Source organism: Salvia miltiorrhiza, chromosome 3, assembly GCF_028751815.1.
Source record: "Salvia miltiorrhiza cultivar Shanhuang (shh) chromosome 3, IMPLAD_Smil_shh, whole genome shotgun sequence".
Lineage (NCBI taxonomy): Eukaryota > Viridiplantae > Streptophyta > Magnoliopsida > Lamiales > Lamiaceae > Salvia > Salvia miltiorrhiza.
In genome coordinates, this window is record NC_080389.1 from 40791363 (window position 1) to 40805700 (window position 14338).

Sequence of the window (14338 nt, forward strand, 5' to 3'; positions counted from 1 at the left end):
TTATTTGATATACAATGGGGAAAATTTTAATTCAAAATGAACAATGTTATAATCGTTAAAATTGCAACATATTATTTGAATGAAATAACTTTTTATTTTTTTATATTTCTTTTTATTCTTTATTTATTATCTATGATATTTGTATCTTTTTCTTTTTGGTTTTACGTATATATATTATTACTTTTTTTGCATGTAATATATGGAGAGAGAGAGAAAAAAAAAAGTTTCCATTGAGAACGGTAAATGTGTTGAGAATTGAGAATGCGTGTGAACTTTTACAAACAAGTTAATAATTTTGATGAATAAATCAATAATTTTTATGAACAAACATTTTAGTTTGGCTTCGAATCCTTGAGAAGACGAGATTTTCACCAAATTAAATGAATATGTCTGTTCATCAGTTTTATTGATTTATTCATAGAATTTATTAATTCATTCATTATTGTCATTTTTTTATGAAAAATAAAATTATCAATAAAACATCTCTCTCTCTCTCTATATATATATATAAGAATGTGATCATGTAGTATCCAATGCTTATAATAGATCCGTAGAACCAAATCTAGACCACACATTTATGACATGTGCCGCATCAAGATGCATAAAGGCATTTCAAGGCAAAATCTGGAGAGGGGTAAAATTAGAATGTAATTTTCGGATTTAATAATTAAAAAAAAATACTCCCTCCGTCCACCAAAAAAACTCCTACTTGCCCTTAAATATTTGTCCACGAAATAAACTCCTACTCTGCTTTTTGGACAATTATACCCTCCCTCGCTTTTAAAATTACTACACTTTTACCTATTGGGCCCACTTTACTCTACCATTACTTATGTAATTAGTCTCCCTTAAACTTCTTCTTCTTCTTCTTCTTCTTCTTCTTCTTCTTATTATTATTATTATTATTATTATTATTATTATTATTATTGTTGTTGTTGTTGTTGTTGTTGTTGTTGTTGTTGTTGTTGTTGTTGTTGTTGTGTTGTTGTTGTTGTTGTTGTAGTTGTTGTTGTTGTTGTTGTTGTTGTTGTTATTATTATTATTATTGTTTATCCTTATTGTTATTGTTATTGTTGTTATTCTTATTCTTATATTATTATTATTATTATTATTATTATTCTTATTCTTATTATTATTATTCTTCTTATTATTATTGTTATTGTTTTGTTTTATTATTGTTTTTATTATTGTTATTATTTTATTATTGTTATCCTTATTATTATCCTTATTCTTATTCTTATTCTTATTCTTTCTTATTCTTCTTCTTATTCTTTCTTCTTATTATTATTATTTCTTATTCTTCTTCTTCTTATTACGTTTTTCTTCTTCTTCTTGTTGTTGTTGTTATTCTCCTTATTGTTATTATTATTATTATTGTTATTGTTATTGTTATTGTTTATTATTATTATTGTTATTGTTATTATTATTATTATTATTATTATTATTATTATTATTATTTTATTATTATTATTATTATTATTGGTGTTGTTGTTGTTGTTGTTGTTGTTGTTATTATATTATTATTATTCTTATTATTATTATTATCATTGTTGTTGTTGTTGTTGTTGTTGTTGTTGTTATTATTATTATTATTATTATTGTTATTGTTATTATTATTGTAGTGGACAAATTCCGTATAGTCTATTTGAATAAATATTCACTGCCCAAACGTTAGGCCCAATCTGAAAAACTGAATTGGTGTCAATTAATTCAGTCCAACCTGGTACTTTAGGTCATTAAGGTCCATTAACCTCGAACCCTAGAAAAGGCGGCGATTTGGGGAAGAAGGGAAAAAATAGATCAGGGATATCGACCCCACAAAAATCGGAACAACTAGGGTTGATGGAGAAGTACCACCAAAACCATAGCCGTCAAACCATCATGGTATAAATAATAACCAACTAGGTCATTCGACCCAGACAATCATTCGCACTCCAACACGTTCTCTCCACCTTCTCTCTCCCACTCGCACTATTCTGCCTCCACGCTCTCAGCCTTAGGTTTTCCGGTGATCAGATCAATGGAAACGATCCAACGGCCCTCGCTCATTGCTCAATCGCCTTATTATGTTTGCCACAATAATAAAAAACTATTATTATCCTTATTATTGTCCTTATTATTGTTATTCTTATTCTTATTATTCTTATTATTGTTGTTGTTATTATTATTATTATTATTATTATTATTATTATTATATTATTATTATTATTATTATTATTATTATTATTATTATTATTATTATTATTATTATTATTATTATTATTATTATTATTATTATTGTTATTATTATGTTTATTATTATTATTACTATTATTATTATTATTATTATTATTGTTATATTATTATTATTATTATATTATTATTATTATATTATTGTTATTGTTATTGTTATTATTATTATTATTATATTATTATTATTATTATTATTATTGTTGTTGTTGTTATTGTTATTATTATTCTTATTATTCTTATTATTATATTATTATTATTATTATTATTATTATTATTATTATTATTATTATTATCCTTATTATTATTATTATTATTATTATTATTATTATTATTATTATTATTATTATTATCCTTATTATGTTATTGTTATTGTTATTATTCTTATTATTGTTGTTATTATTATTATTATTATTATTATTATTATTATTATTATTATTATTATTATTATTATTATTATTATTGCTGTTGTTGTTATTATTATTATTGTTATTATTATTATTATTATCAAATAGTTAGTGAAAGATTAGTAAAAGTAATCACAATACATAAACACTACCATTTTAGTCTTTTACACCACCTTTACACCACCTTTTTTCAGCTTTCTTAGTCTTCGTGCCGAACCCCAACTGGGAGTTTTTTTGGTGGACGGAGGGAGTATATTTTTTTAGATTTTCTCAAAATAGATATATTTTAGATGCATATAGTTTCACACAAAGATACATAAATTTTTTCACATGAAATGCATGACTTTGAATAGAAAAATGCATTTGATTTTTACAGTTTTGGTATTTTCACCACCCCACCCCACACCACCCCCCAACCCTCCCCATTACCACCCCCCCCAAAATAGTCATGTTTCACATGCATATAAAATCAAACAAAAGTGCATAAAGATTTTATATAAAAATGCATTAAATTATACAAAAAATGCATTTCATTTTAATAAATCTGGTATTTTCGCCACCCCACCCCTGCCCCACCCCCCACCCAATTTTTTTTTTTTTTAAATTGATTTTCTGACCATTGACCCCCCACCCCCCACCCCCAATTTTTTTTTTCAAAACTGATTTTCTGATTGTTGAGTCGCTGACCCACCCATCCCCCCATTTTTTTTTTTAAAAAAAACTGATTTTCTGACCGCTAACCCCCCACCCACCCTCCAACCCAAAAAAAAAATTATATTTTTTCAAAAAATGTAATGCATTTTTGTGTGAAAGTATATGCATTTCTGTGCGAAAGTATATGCATGTAAAACATGTAATTTTTTTATGCATGTAAAAATCAATTTTTCAAAAAAAAAAAAATTGGTGGGTGGGTCGGTGGGGGTTCAGTGGTCAGAAAATCAGTTTTTGAGAAGAAAAAAAAATTGGTGGGGGGTAGGTGGGGGGGAGGTGGGGGTAGGGGTGGGTCAGTGGTCAGAAAATCAGTTTTTAAAAAAATAATTTTTTTTTTTTGGGGGTGGGGGTGGGGTGGGGTTCAGGGGTGTGGGAGGGGTGGGGTTGGGGTGGGGTGAAATCTTATGCATTTTTATATGAAACTTTATGCATTTTTATATGAAAGTTCATGCATTCTTGTATGAAATTTTATGCATCTAAAATATACCTATTTTGAGAAAATCTAATTTTTTTTTTTAATTTCGAAAATTACATTCCAATTTTACCCCTCTCCAGATTTTGCCTTGAAATGCCTTGCCACGTGTCACCATCTTGAAGCGCCACATGTCATAAATGTGTGGTCTAGATTTGGATCTACGGATCTATTATAAGCTTGGATACTACCGGAACCCAACCCTATATATATATATATATATATATAGAGGTTGAAAGTTGAATATTTTGATGAACAAATTAATAATTTTTGCAAAATGTTGAACAAATTAATAAATTTGATTAACAAGTCAAAGATTTTGATGAACAAATATTTTAGTTTGGGGTTCGAATCTTGGAGTGACGAGATTTTCAACAAATATATTTGTTCATCAAAATTATTAATTTATTCTACGTTTCATAATTTCACAAAATATTTAATTTCTGAACGAAAATATTTTTGTATATATATATATATATATATATATATATATATAAGTGGATACGAGTCATACAAAATTTTGTCCTATTTCACAATGAACATACGCAAACCAACACGCATGGGAGTGATGAGGAGCTTAAGCTCCCACCAAGTTTTTTTTAACTGTTATAGACCTCCAAATTATTTATAGTATTTTATTTGAATTATTCTGAAAAACTTCCATCAACTAATTGAAAACTATAGTTTGAAAGAAAACATGATAAACGTTTTTTTACGTCCATTCCTAACGATGAAAGTCTCATACAAATTGTTACGTTCTTACATTCACCCAATTACTTAGGTCGGTGTTGGAACAGTACGTTTTCTTCGTAGTTGGATTAATTATGAATTTACCAAAATACCCCTGAAACTTTAAGGTTAGAAAAAGAGTCGATGGGGGATTCGGTAATATTCCATAAAATCAAAGGTCAATGCAGGAAGATTAACTTGTTTGATTCAAGCACTGCACTGCCTATCTATCTGACTCCACCTTTGGTTGCTATCCAGAATTTCCTCGTTGCATTAATTTATGTTCAAAATGCAAATATACTTATTTTCCAATAAAATAATAATATAAATTCTCATTTATTGACATTCGTAGTAGGAAGAAAATTCAAGAAAGAAATACTTCAAGTTTTGCACACAATCACCTACCATTCGGAGAGAGAAAAATGGACGACCCTTAAAAATATATTCTTGGAATCTTCTCTCTGCAAAACAATTCACCGATTTTACTTCATCTTCTGGCCTACCAAATACACATCACTTCAATCTTCAATCTTCAATCTTCAATCTTTCGAGCTTCGATTCGTTTCTGGGAAATTCGCAAATTCTTGAATTTGTGTAAGTATGATTCTCTTCTTTCTCTTCAATCTCTAGTTCGATTTCAAAGCATTTCATTCAAGTTTCTGTTTTTTCGCATTTGCTATCGCACTGTTTGTTGTTGACTTCTTTTTTCAAGTAAATGTTTTGATGTGAAATTATGTTGTTAGGGCTCTGGTTGACCAGCAATTGAATTGGAGTTGATTTTGAATTCGGATTTACTACATTATAGACTCTGTAAAAAAAAGCAATCAGAAATTTTATTTTTTTATATATGATTTAATTTTGCAGTAGAGTTGAAAGGGATAGAATGATCGCATGATCATTTGATTTAGTATGTTCACTATGTTGCATGCAGATGTCGGAAATTCCGAGGATTGAAACTGTTTTGACAATTCTGTTCTCTGGGTTTATGTTGATTTATTAGGGTGGTTGGAGGAGTTTTGAGAAATAGTAGATTGTAACTTTGAGATTTGTTTAGGGTGAATATTTGTAAGTGAGCCAAATGAATGTGGTGGGTAGAGTTAGCAGCTTCATAACACAAGGAGTGTACTCTGTGGCCACACCGTTTCATCCGTTTGGTGGGGCGGTTGATATAATCGTTGTTAAGCAAAATGATGGGACGTTTAGGAGTACGCCTTGGTATGTTCGATTTGGCAAATTTCAAGGCGTTCTCAAAGGGGCAGAGAAGGTTGTCCGTATAGAAGTCAATGGTGTTGAAGCCAATTTTCATATGCATCTTGATAACTCCGGCGAAGCTTATTTTGTTAGAGAAGTTGATGCGGACAAGGATGATCGTGAGGGTATTAAGGACTCGGACAGTCTTGAAGGCGGAAGGGAGGACAATAGCAGTGTTTATAGTAATGCAGAGAGCAGTCCTAAAGAAAACGATTTTTTCGGACAAGAGATTGATGACTTTAATAGTGGTGAGGTAGAGATGCGAGATTTACGCACTACTCTTGGTATGAAGAGGCTAGAGAGAGTCGAGTCTGACAGCGAGCGGATTTTCTATGAGTTTCAAGATGAACAATCTTCTTTGGATGGTTCTGTTGAGTTTTCGGAGTATGGTTCTGGTAGATACGATAATTTAGATAGTGTGGAACATTCATTGGAGGAATCAGAAAATTCGAGTTCGGAGGTTGTTTTGGTCAGTGTAGATGGGCATATACTAATGGCACCTATATCATCAATAGTGACAGATGCTGCGAGTGTGCAACTAAGCACACCTCAGTTTCACCTTGGTCCAGGCGAAAGGACTCAAGAGTTTAACGGAGATGATGATTCGTGGACAACTAATTATATGGCTGAGCTTGATTCCCCTACAGATGAAATTGCCTCTGGAAATAATTGCAACGGAAACAAGGATCCTCAATCTTCTGAACACTTAGAGCCTCGACAAAGTGATGGAGAGCGTCTATATCATGTCCAAGAAAGTCTAGACTCATCTAATCCCGACAAGGAGCCCAGCGTAGAAAGTGGCTCTGAAAGTACATCAGGCAGTTTAAATAAGCGTGATGTTTTCAAGAGTTGCTTGGAGTTCATGGAATTGTCACAGCAGTCGACAAACGAAGATCAGGAGGATATCTGTTTGTCAGAAGACCAGAAATCTCCTTTGAGTCCTTCGATGAATGACGAGTCTGTAGAACAGAATCTTGAAATATCAAGAGACAATGGAGAGTCTGGAAATCCTAGCAGTGTCTCGTTGCCAGAGTCACAGGTTGAAGCTGTACCTCATGAAAGAAATACTTCCAATTCGGATCTCGATGGTTTTGATCGCATGCGTGTTCAATTTGTTAGCGTTGATCAGGAGTCGGGGAAACAAGTGGAAGTTGATCGCACTGTTGGAACAATGAATGATGGTAGGGAGTCTCCTTCTGATGTATGTCGAGAAAAGGACTGCGTTGAACCTCAGACAGCTGCTTCAACTGGATATAAAAATTTAGATATATCGTTGGGTAAGAAATTCATTTAATTATAACAGCAACATTCAAACATTACCTCTGCTTCCTGTTATTATCGTATTTTTTTCATTGCAGGGCTGGAGATATCTCTTTGCGGAAAGTTGCTTCATGCTGGAATGGGTTCAAGTGCAGCACAAGATGCCTTCAACGCTAAGCGCATATCATTGGAGGAATTTAAACTTTCACCTGCTTCAGTAGTGAATAATGAAGATCTGATTGTTAGAATTCAGGGGAAGTACTTACCATGGCATAAAGCTGCACATGTTGTTCTCGGGATGGCTGCTTTTGGCGTGGATCTACCAGTTGAGCCACATGATGCAATCCCGGTGGAACAGGAGAAGCCAGAAACGAAGGAAGATGATTCACAATTGACACCAATTCCGTCTCGCAGATGGAGACTCTGGCCAATCCCATTTAGGAGGGTCAAGACACTTGAACATGCCACTAGTTACTCATCTAATGAAGAAGTCTATGTTGATTCTGACTCCGGCTCACAGAGTCAACAGGCAGTTATGACTCCCACAGCACGTACAGCCAGTGAGTCTCCTCGCAAGCAGTTTATAAGAACCAATGCTCCCACTACTGAACAGATAGCATCTTTGAATCTCAAAGAGGGACAAAATATGGTGAGTTTCAAATTCTCCACCAGAGTTCTTGGATCCCAGAAGGTTGAAGCTCATATATACTTGTGGAAGTGGAATACTCGAATTGTAATTTCGGACGTAGATGGGACTATTACCAAGTAAGTCTGTTTTATATTTCATTTCATAATCTTTAGCCTTTTCTTCCAAAAGGGCTACTGGTGATGTAGGTATAATGTTGCCAACAAAGCTGCAAAATTTGTAAACTGAGATGGTATATTTGTCTAAAGTATGTTATTGCTGACTGTTATTCGCTGAACACTATAGTGTTTTGCGTTTCTTGCTTCTGGACTAAAAGTAATAAAACAAAGATAGAGATTGATAACTGATTCCACAAGCTTTGTTAGTTTCCTAAAGCAATCTTGTCTTACCTGTTTCTAGGTCTGATGTTCTTGGCCAGTTCATGCCTTTGGTAGGAAAAGATTGGACTCATTCTGGGATCGCTCATCTTTTTTCTGCAATAAAGGTAGTCTCTTTAAATGCTTTGGTTTTGTACCTAAAGCCATCGTTATATGCTGTATTATATTTGGCCTTCATCCATTCAGAACAGACGGGGTCTAGATCTTATAATTCTCCCTGAGAACACTTCTACCTTGAGCTGCCCAAATACAAGAAAACATTTCTCGTAGTATACATGTGTTGGTTTTGAAGGTATTTAATAGGTTACAATGTCGTACTGGTTAACAGGATTTCGATCCAGCTAGAAATTATCTTGGCTTTCTTAATATTATAACTAAATACTGAAACCACTATCTCCAAATTTTCTTGAAAATAAATAACAGAGTGAAGCTATTTTGATAAAGATGTACTTTTTTGTTGGACAAGTAGACTCTCTAAACCAGAGTAAATTATTGGATAGAGCTGTTTTGCCTTTTCCCACCAAAGCTTGTCTTTAATTGGTTTGTGTGACAGTAATGCTCCCCAAAACACCACAACAACTGGTGCAAATAATAGTAAATACAGTTTTACAGGTAAACTCTAGCTTACCATAGTTCTAGGAAGGTGAGACTGGTCAGATTTCGAGATAGTAACTTATAAGGCTTGAGGCATGAGAGAATCTGAGTGCGGGACATATTTGTAAGAGTGCTAAGGAAATCTTGCAAAACGTCAACAAAGCGGTAATATTGTAATAAAAACAACAAACTCCTAGGAGTCTCTAGTTCTCTCTAAAATATTTTTGGTCAGGCCGGTTAATGATATGTATTCTGAGCCTCAAGCCTAAATTCATCTGATTTATGAATTTGATTAATGGAAATATGAGCGACCCCCATACTAGGATAGCTCAAGGACTGCATGATACAAGCTGGATATTTTTTTGTTTGTTTTACTTTGATGGTTTTTCCTACAGGAGAATGGGTACCAGCTCTTATTTCTGAGTGCACGAGCAATTGTTCAAGCATACTTAACGAAAAGTTTCCTATTCAACCTGAAGCAGGTATAATTTCATATGACCTTGAGTCTAAGTAGCTCTTAAAGAAGCTCAAGGGAATTTGTTGTTTGGCATTTTTTATCGCGATATGTTTGTAGAACTTTTAGGCAGCCAATATAAGTTCTTACTTGGTAAACTGGTCACGATTTGCTGTAATGTTTGGTACATAAATCCATGTTACTTTAACTGGTAACTTTGACTTCCGCTCTTTCTTGTTTCCTTCAGTGATTTCACATGCCATTTATCTTATATCCGAGCTGTGCAAGATCATACATATGTTCTTGTGTTTCTTGAGCGTGCAACTTTAACCTCGTATTATTTTGCGACTTTTGTGTTTCTTACTTTGTTTCAATGCGGGCAGGATGGGAAAAGCTTGCCGAATGGACCTGTTGTCATTTCCCCTGATGGATTGTTTCCCTCATTGTACCGAGAAGGTGATATCCTTTCTCTTAAATAATCAGGACCCATCTTATTATGTATCAAACAATGTCATTATTGTGCATAGCAGCTCAAAGCATCAACTTGCTGTTACATGTATGTGAAAATCTCTTTTCTTGATACAACTCTACATTCGGTTTTGAAATCTAATTGCAAAATGCTGTTGCTCAAACTTTAGTGGCATTACAAGAGTTCCATTTATGGTAATGCCATTCTTGATTAGTTTGATTCCTATCTATTGTGAATTATGATAAATCCATTTTCATGTTCTCCATTCCTTTCACTACTGCAAGATTTGTAGAAGCATCTTTGCCCATCGTATCTGATAGAAATGTTGTGTTGTGCCAGTTATACGACGAGCTCCACATGAATTTAAAATTGCCTGTTTGGAGGTAAATGCCAATATCCATCATGTAGTTATGTTAGATTTATCAGCAAAGAACCTACACATCTTCGTATTTAAGTTATACAACATAAAGTGCCCATTTTCCAGGATATTAAGGCGCTGTTTCCCCCTGATTACAATCCATTCTACGCGGGTTTTGGAAACAGAGACACCGACGAGCTCAGCTACCGGAAAATTGGGATTCCAAAGGGCAAAATATTCATAATCAACCCCAAGGTACAGTCTTTGAGGATTTAGTCAAGAAAAAAGAAAAAAGAAGAAAGAAACACTGGAGTTTCCTTTAGGTGATGGTTATTGTTTATGATCTTGCAGGGGGAGGTGGCCATTAATCGTCGTATTGATGTGAAATCATACACTTCATTGCACACACTGGTGAATGACATGTTCCCGCCAACATCACTGATCGAGCAGGTAATGCCAACGCCATACCAGAGAGTCGAATTAGTTGGTCTTCTTCAAGAAATCGTGGTTTTGGGGTTCTTGATGCTAAATTTGTTGTAACTTTACATTCGTGCAGGAAGATTATAACTCATGGAATTACTGGAAAGTTCCTTTGCCTGATGTGGATAACTTGTAGAAGCCCAGTTCGAGCCCGGTTAGGCCCGAATGCGGAACTGTATCAGTGGCTGGAGATGCTGGGACATATTTTTTTGGGTAACCAGTATTCTTGTATTCGTCACTTTTTCTTTCTTTACTTCAACATATGATTTAGTGTTATTAACTGTAAAAAACTCATATCTATATGTAACCATAGACCATTCATGCCGTACTAAATTGATGCATATCTTTAATAAATCTATTCTTCCCATTTACTTCCATTTTCTTCGTTTCTGTATCCCTTTATGTCTTTTTCTTTTTTGTTGGACATGTAAACATTTTGCATCTCTTTTGTGCTAATATATTCCGTGATGCAATGGAAGGAGTTCTTGCAAAAATGTTGTAAAATACTCCCTCCATCCCAAGAATCTTGACACGTTTTCTTTTTTGGGCCGTCTCACGAATCTTGACACATTTCCAAATAAGGTAATAATTATTATCTTCTCTTTCTTACTTTATCACTTTTATTACACACAAAAACTTAAATGAGCGCCGTGTATTTTTTGCGCTCACATGGTGCGCGCTGAATTTAATATATATTGAAAAGAAAAAATTAATTGTCGCTACCGCTGGACAACCAGTACTCCTCTCTCTTCTCTCGCTCATCATCTTTCTCTTCTCTCTCAAAGGAACACGCAAACAACGCCGCGCCGTCCTCCTCCTTCTTCGCCGGCGGACTCAAGGTGAAGTTGCTAATGTTTACGGCGGCTCCAGTCGGACGACCGCCCGCCGATTTTAAGCGAGAGGGAGATGGTGAAGGCGCCGGCCTTCACCGATTGAGCCTTGAGGGCGGAGGCGGCGGCGTTGTGGTTGCAAAAGAGTAAGCGCAGAAGATGTTGGAACGGGGAATTCATCCTATTCGGGTTGCGGAAGGCTATGAGATGGCTTCAAGGGTATATATCGCATAAGTTTGAGTTTAGTGCGATAAATGCTGAATCTCTCATCCAGACTTGTAAATGACACCATATACATTAATAAATGACACTTATAATATATGTAAATGACACCATATACATTAATAGATGAAACTATGATTCTATCAATATTCTTCTCCCTATCTTCTCTCGCTGACTTCAAACAAAACAAAAACAATCATGTCTCGCTTTTAATTATTCTGATTACTTAACAATTATTTCTTGATCTTTTCTCGATCTGCAAACATTTTTCCCATTGATTTATCCAAGGTTAATTGGACAGTGTAATTTTTTACGTAATGAATATAGTGTTATAATTTCATTTTAATGAAAAGTGTCATTTCAAATGTTAAAATGTTATAGTAACATTTGTACGTCGGAGTAGTGCCATATCAAATCTTATTGTGTTATTTCAATTGTTGTAGTTTCATTTGAAATGTCATAGTGTCATTTGAAATGTTATAGTATCATTTGAAATGTTAAAGTATCATTTGAAATGTTATAGTGTCTTTGAAATGTCATAGTGTCATTTGAAATGTTATAGTGTCATTTCAATTGTTAAAGTTTCATTTGAAACGTCATAGTGAAATTTGAAATCTTGTAGTATCATTTCAAATGTCATAGTGTCATTTGAAATGACGTAGTGTCATTTGAAATGACATAGTGTCATTCGAAATGTCATAGTGTCATTCAAAGTGTCTTTGAAATGTCATAGTGTCATTTGAAATCTTTTTTTATAACATTTGAAATGTCATAGTGTCATTTGAAATGTCATAGTGTCATTTTGAAATATGATAGTGTCATTTGAAATCTTGTAGTGTTATTCGAAATGCCATAGTGTCATTTCAATTCTTGTAGTGTCATTTGAAATGTCATAGTGTCATTTGAAATGTCGTAGTGTCATTTGATATGTCATAGTGTCATTTGAAATGTCGTAGTGTCATTTCAAATGATATAGTGTCATTCGATATGTCATAGTGTCATTCAAAGCGTCTTTGAAATGTCATACTGTCATTTGAAATGTTATAGTGTCATTTCAATTGTTGAAGTTTCATATGAAATGTCATAGTGTCATTTGAAATGTTATAGTGTCATTTGAAATGTCATAGTGTCATTTCAAATCTTATAGTGTCATTTCAATTGTTGAAGTTTCATTTGAAATGTCATAGTGCATTTGAAATCTTATAGTGTCTTTTGAAATCTTGTAGTATCATTTGAAATCTTGTAGTGTCATTTCAAATGTCACAGTGTCATTTGAAATCTTATAGTGTCATTTCAAATGCCATAGTATCATTTGAAATGACGTAGTGTCATTTCAAATGACATAGTGTCATTTGAAATGTCATAGTGTCATTCAAAGTGTCTTTGAAATGTCATAGTGCCATTTTGAAATATGATAGTGTCATTCGAAATCTTGTAGTGTCATTTGAAATGTCATAGTGTCATTTGAAATGTCGTAGTGTCATTTCAAATGATATAGTGTCTCGCCTATAGAAAAATACAAATATTAAAGAAATTACATACTTAAAAGAAAGAAACTACATACTTAAAAGAAAAATACTACAAGTATTAAAAGAAAGAAACTACAAATATTAAAGGGTTAAAGTACATATTCACCCCTGAAGTCGACACCCCTAGAGCATTGGGCTCCCCAGACTCGGTCGTGGCGCGTTGACCTCCCTGAACTCTCGAAAAAAGGATGCAAATACACCCCTGAACTCTCGGAAAAAGGGTGCAAATAAACCCCTCCGTTATTTAACGGAGGGGTTTATTTGCACCCTTTTTCCGAGAGTTCAGGGAGGTCAACGCGCCACGACCGAGTCTGGGGAGCCCAATGCTCTAGGGGTGTCGACTTCAGGGGTGAATATGTACTTTAACCCAATATTAAAAGAAAGAAACTACAAGTATTAAAAGAAAGAAACTACATACTTAAAAGAAAGAAACTACAAAAAATCTCGCATTTTAATAAAGAAATTACATACTTAAAAGAAAGAAACTACAATCATTATTTTTTTATAAAAAACGTGGAGTGTTTTGCTCACATTATATGTTAATAAAATTACAATTATAAAAGTTAAGCATTGACACTATTTTTGTTAATAAAAAACACTTTAAAAATATGTAAATGACACTAGACAAAAGTTGAAATAAAATACTAAAGATAGTATGCTTCATATATATAAACTATAACATTGACACTATTTTTGCTAATAAAAAACACTTTAAAAATATCTAAATGACACTAGACAAAAGTTGAAATAAAATACTAAAAATAGTATGCTTCATATATATAAACTATAACATTGACACTATTTTTGTTAATAAAAAACACTTTAAAAATATCTAAATGACACTAGACAATTAAAAGTTGAAATAAAATATTAAAAAAAAGTGCAGGAGCCGAAATTCGAACCCAACACCCGTCGCTTAAAATTACTACCCAAACCAACTACGCTACCTTCTAAATTGTTTCTAGTTCCATTCACATTTTATATAATTAGTAGTAAAGTCATTGCAAATTTTTTTTTAATATATATAATGGACCCGGATCCGGGTCGGATAGATCCAAGATCCGCGCTCACTGTGTGAGCGCAAAATTTGTTCAGCGCGCACGTAAGTCTTCCTCTTTATTACATTCTCCCTCCTACGTTATCACTTTTATACTTTATTAACTACACACTTAAAATACTAATCTACAATTCCTTAATTTCCGTGCTGAAACCAAATGTGTCAAGATTCGTGGGACAGAGGGAGTATGTGTGTATGATTATTTTCATTTTTTTAATCTATATTTCATTTGTAAAATATGCGTGTACGATTATTTTCAACAA

General features: G+C 33.3%; 1 protein-coding gene across 3 annotated transcripts; it reads left to right on the plus strand.

Moving 5' to 3' along the window:
• The first annotated feature begins 4743 nt into the window (after window positions 1-4743).
• On the plus strand, window positions 4744-10814 carry LOC131016720 (phosphatidate phosphatase PAH1-like). Of its 3 annotated transcripts, none has more exons than XM_057945422.1 (10): window positions 4744-5142; window positions 5480-7076; window positions 7158-7824; window positions 8105-8189; window positions 9072-9158; window positions 9514-9586; window positions 9939-9982; window positions 10084-10212; window positions 10309-10407; window positions 10514-10814. In XM_057945422.1, exons 2-10 carry the CDS (start codon window positions 5627-5629, stop codon window positions 10571-10573), a joined length of 2694 nt encoding a protein of 897 aa, XP_057801405.1. In that variant the 5' UTR covers window positions 4744-5142; window positions 5480-5626; the 3' UTR covers window positions 10574-10814. The 3 variants fall into 3 exon arrangements, with proteins under 3 accessions (XP_057801405.1, XP_057801403.1, XP_057801404.1); XM_057945420.1 differs by having other exon boundaries at window positions 4910-5146; XM_057945421.1 differs by having other exon boundaries at window positions 4910-5142; window positions 5549-7076.
• The last annotated feature ends 3524 nt before the right edge of the window (window positions 10815-14338 follow it).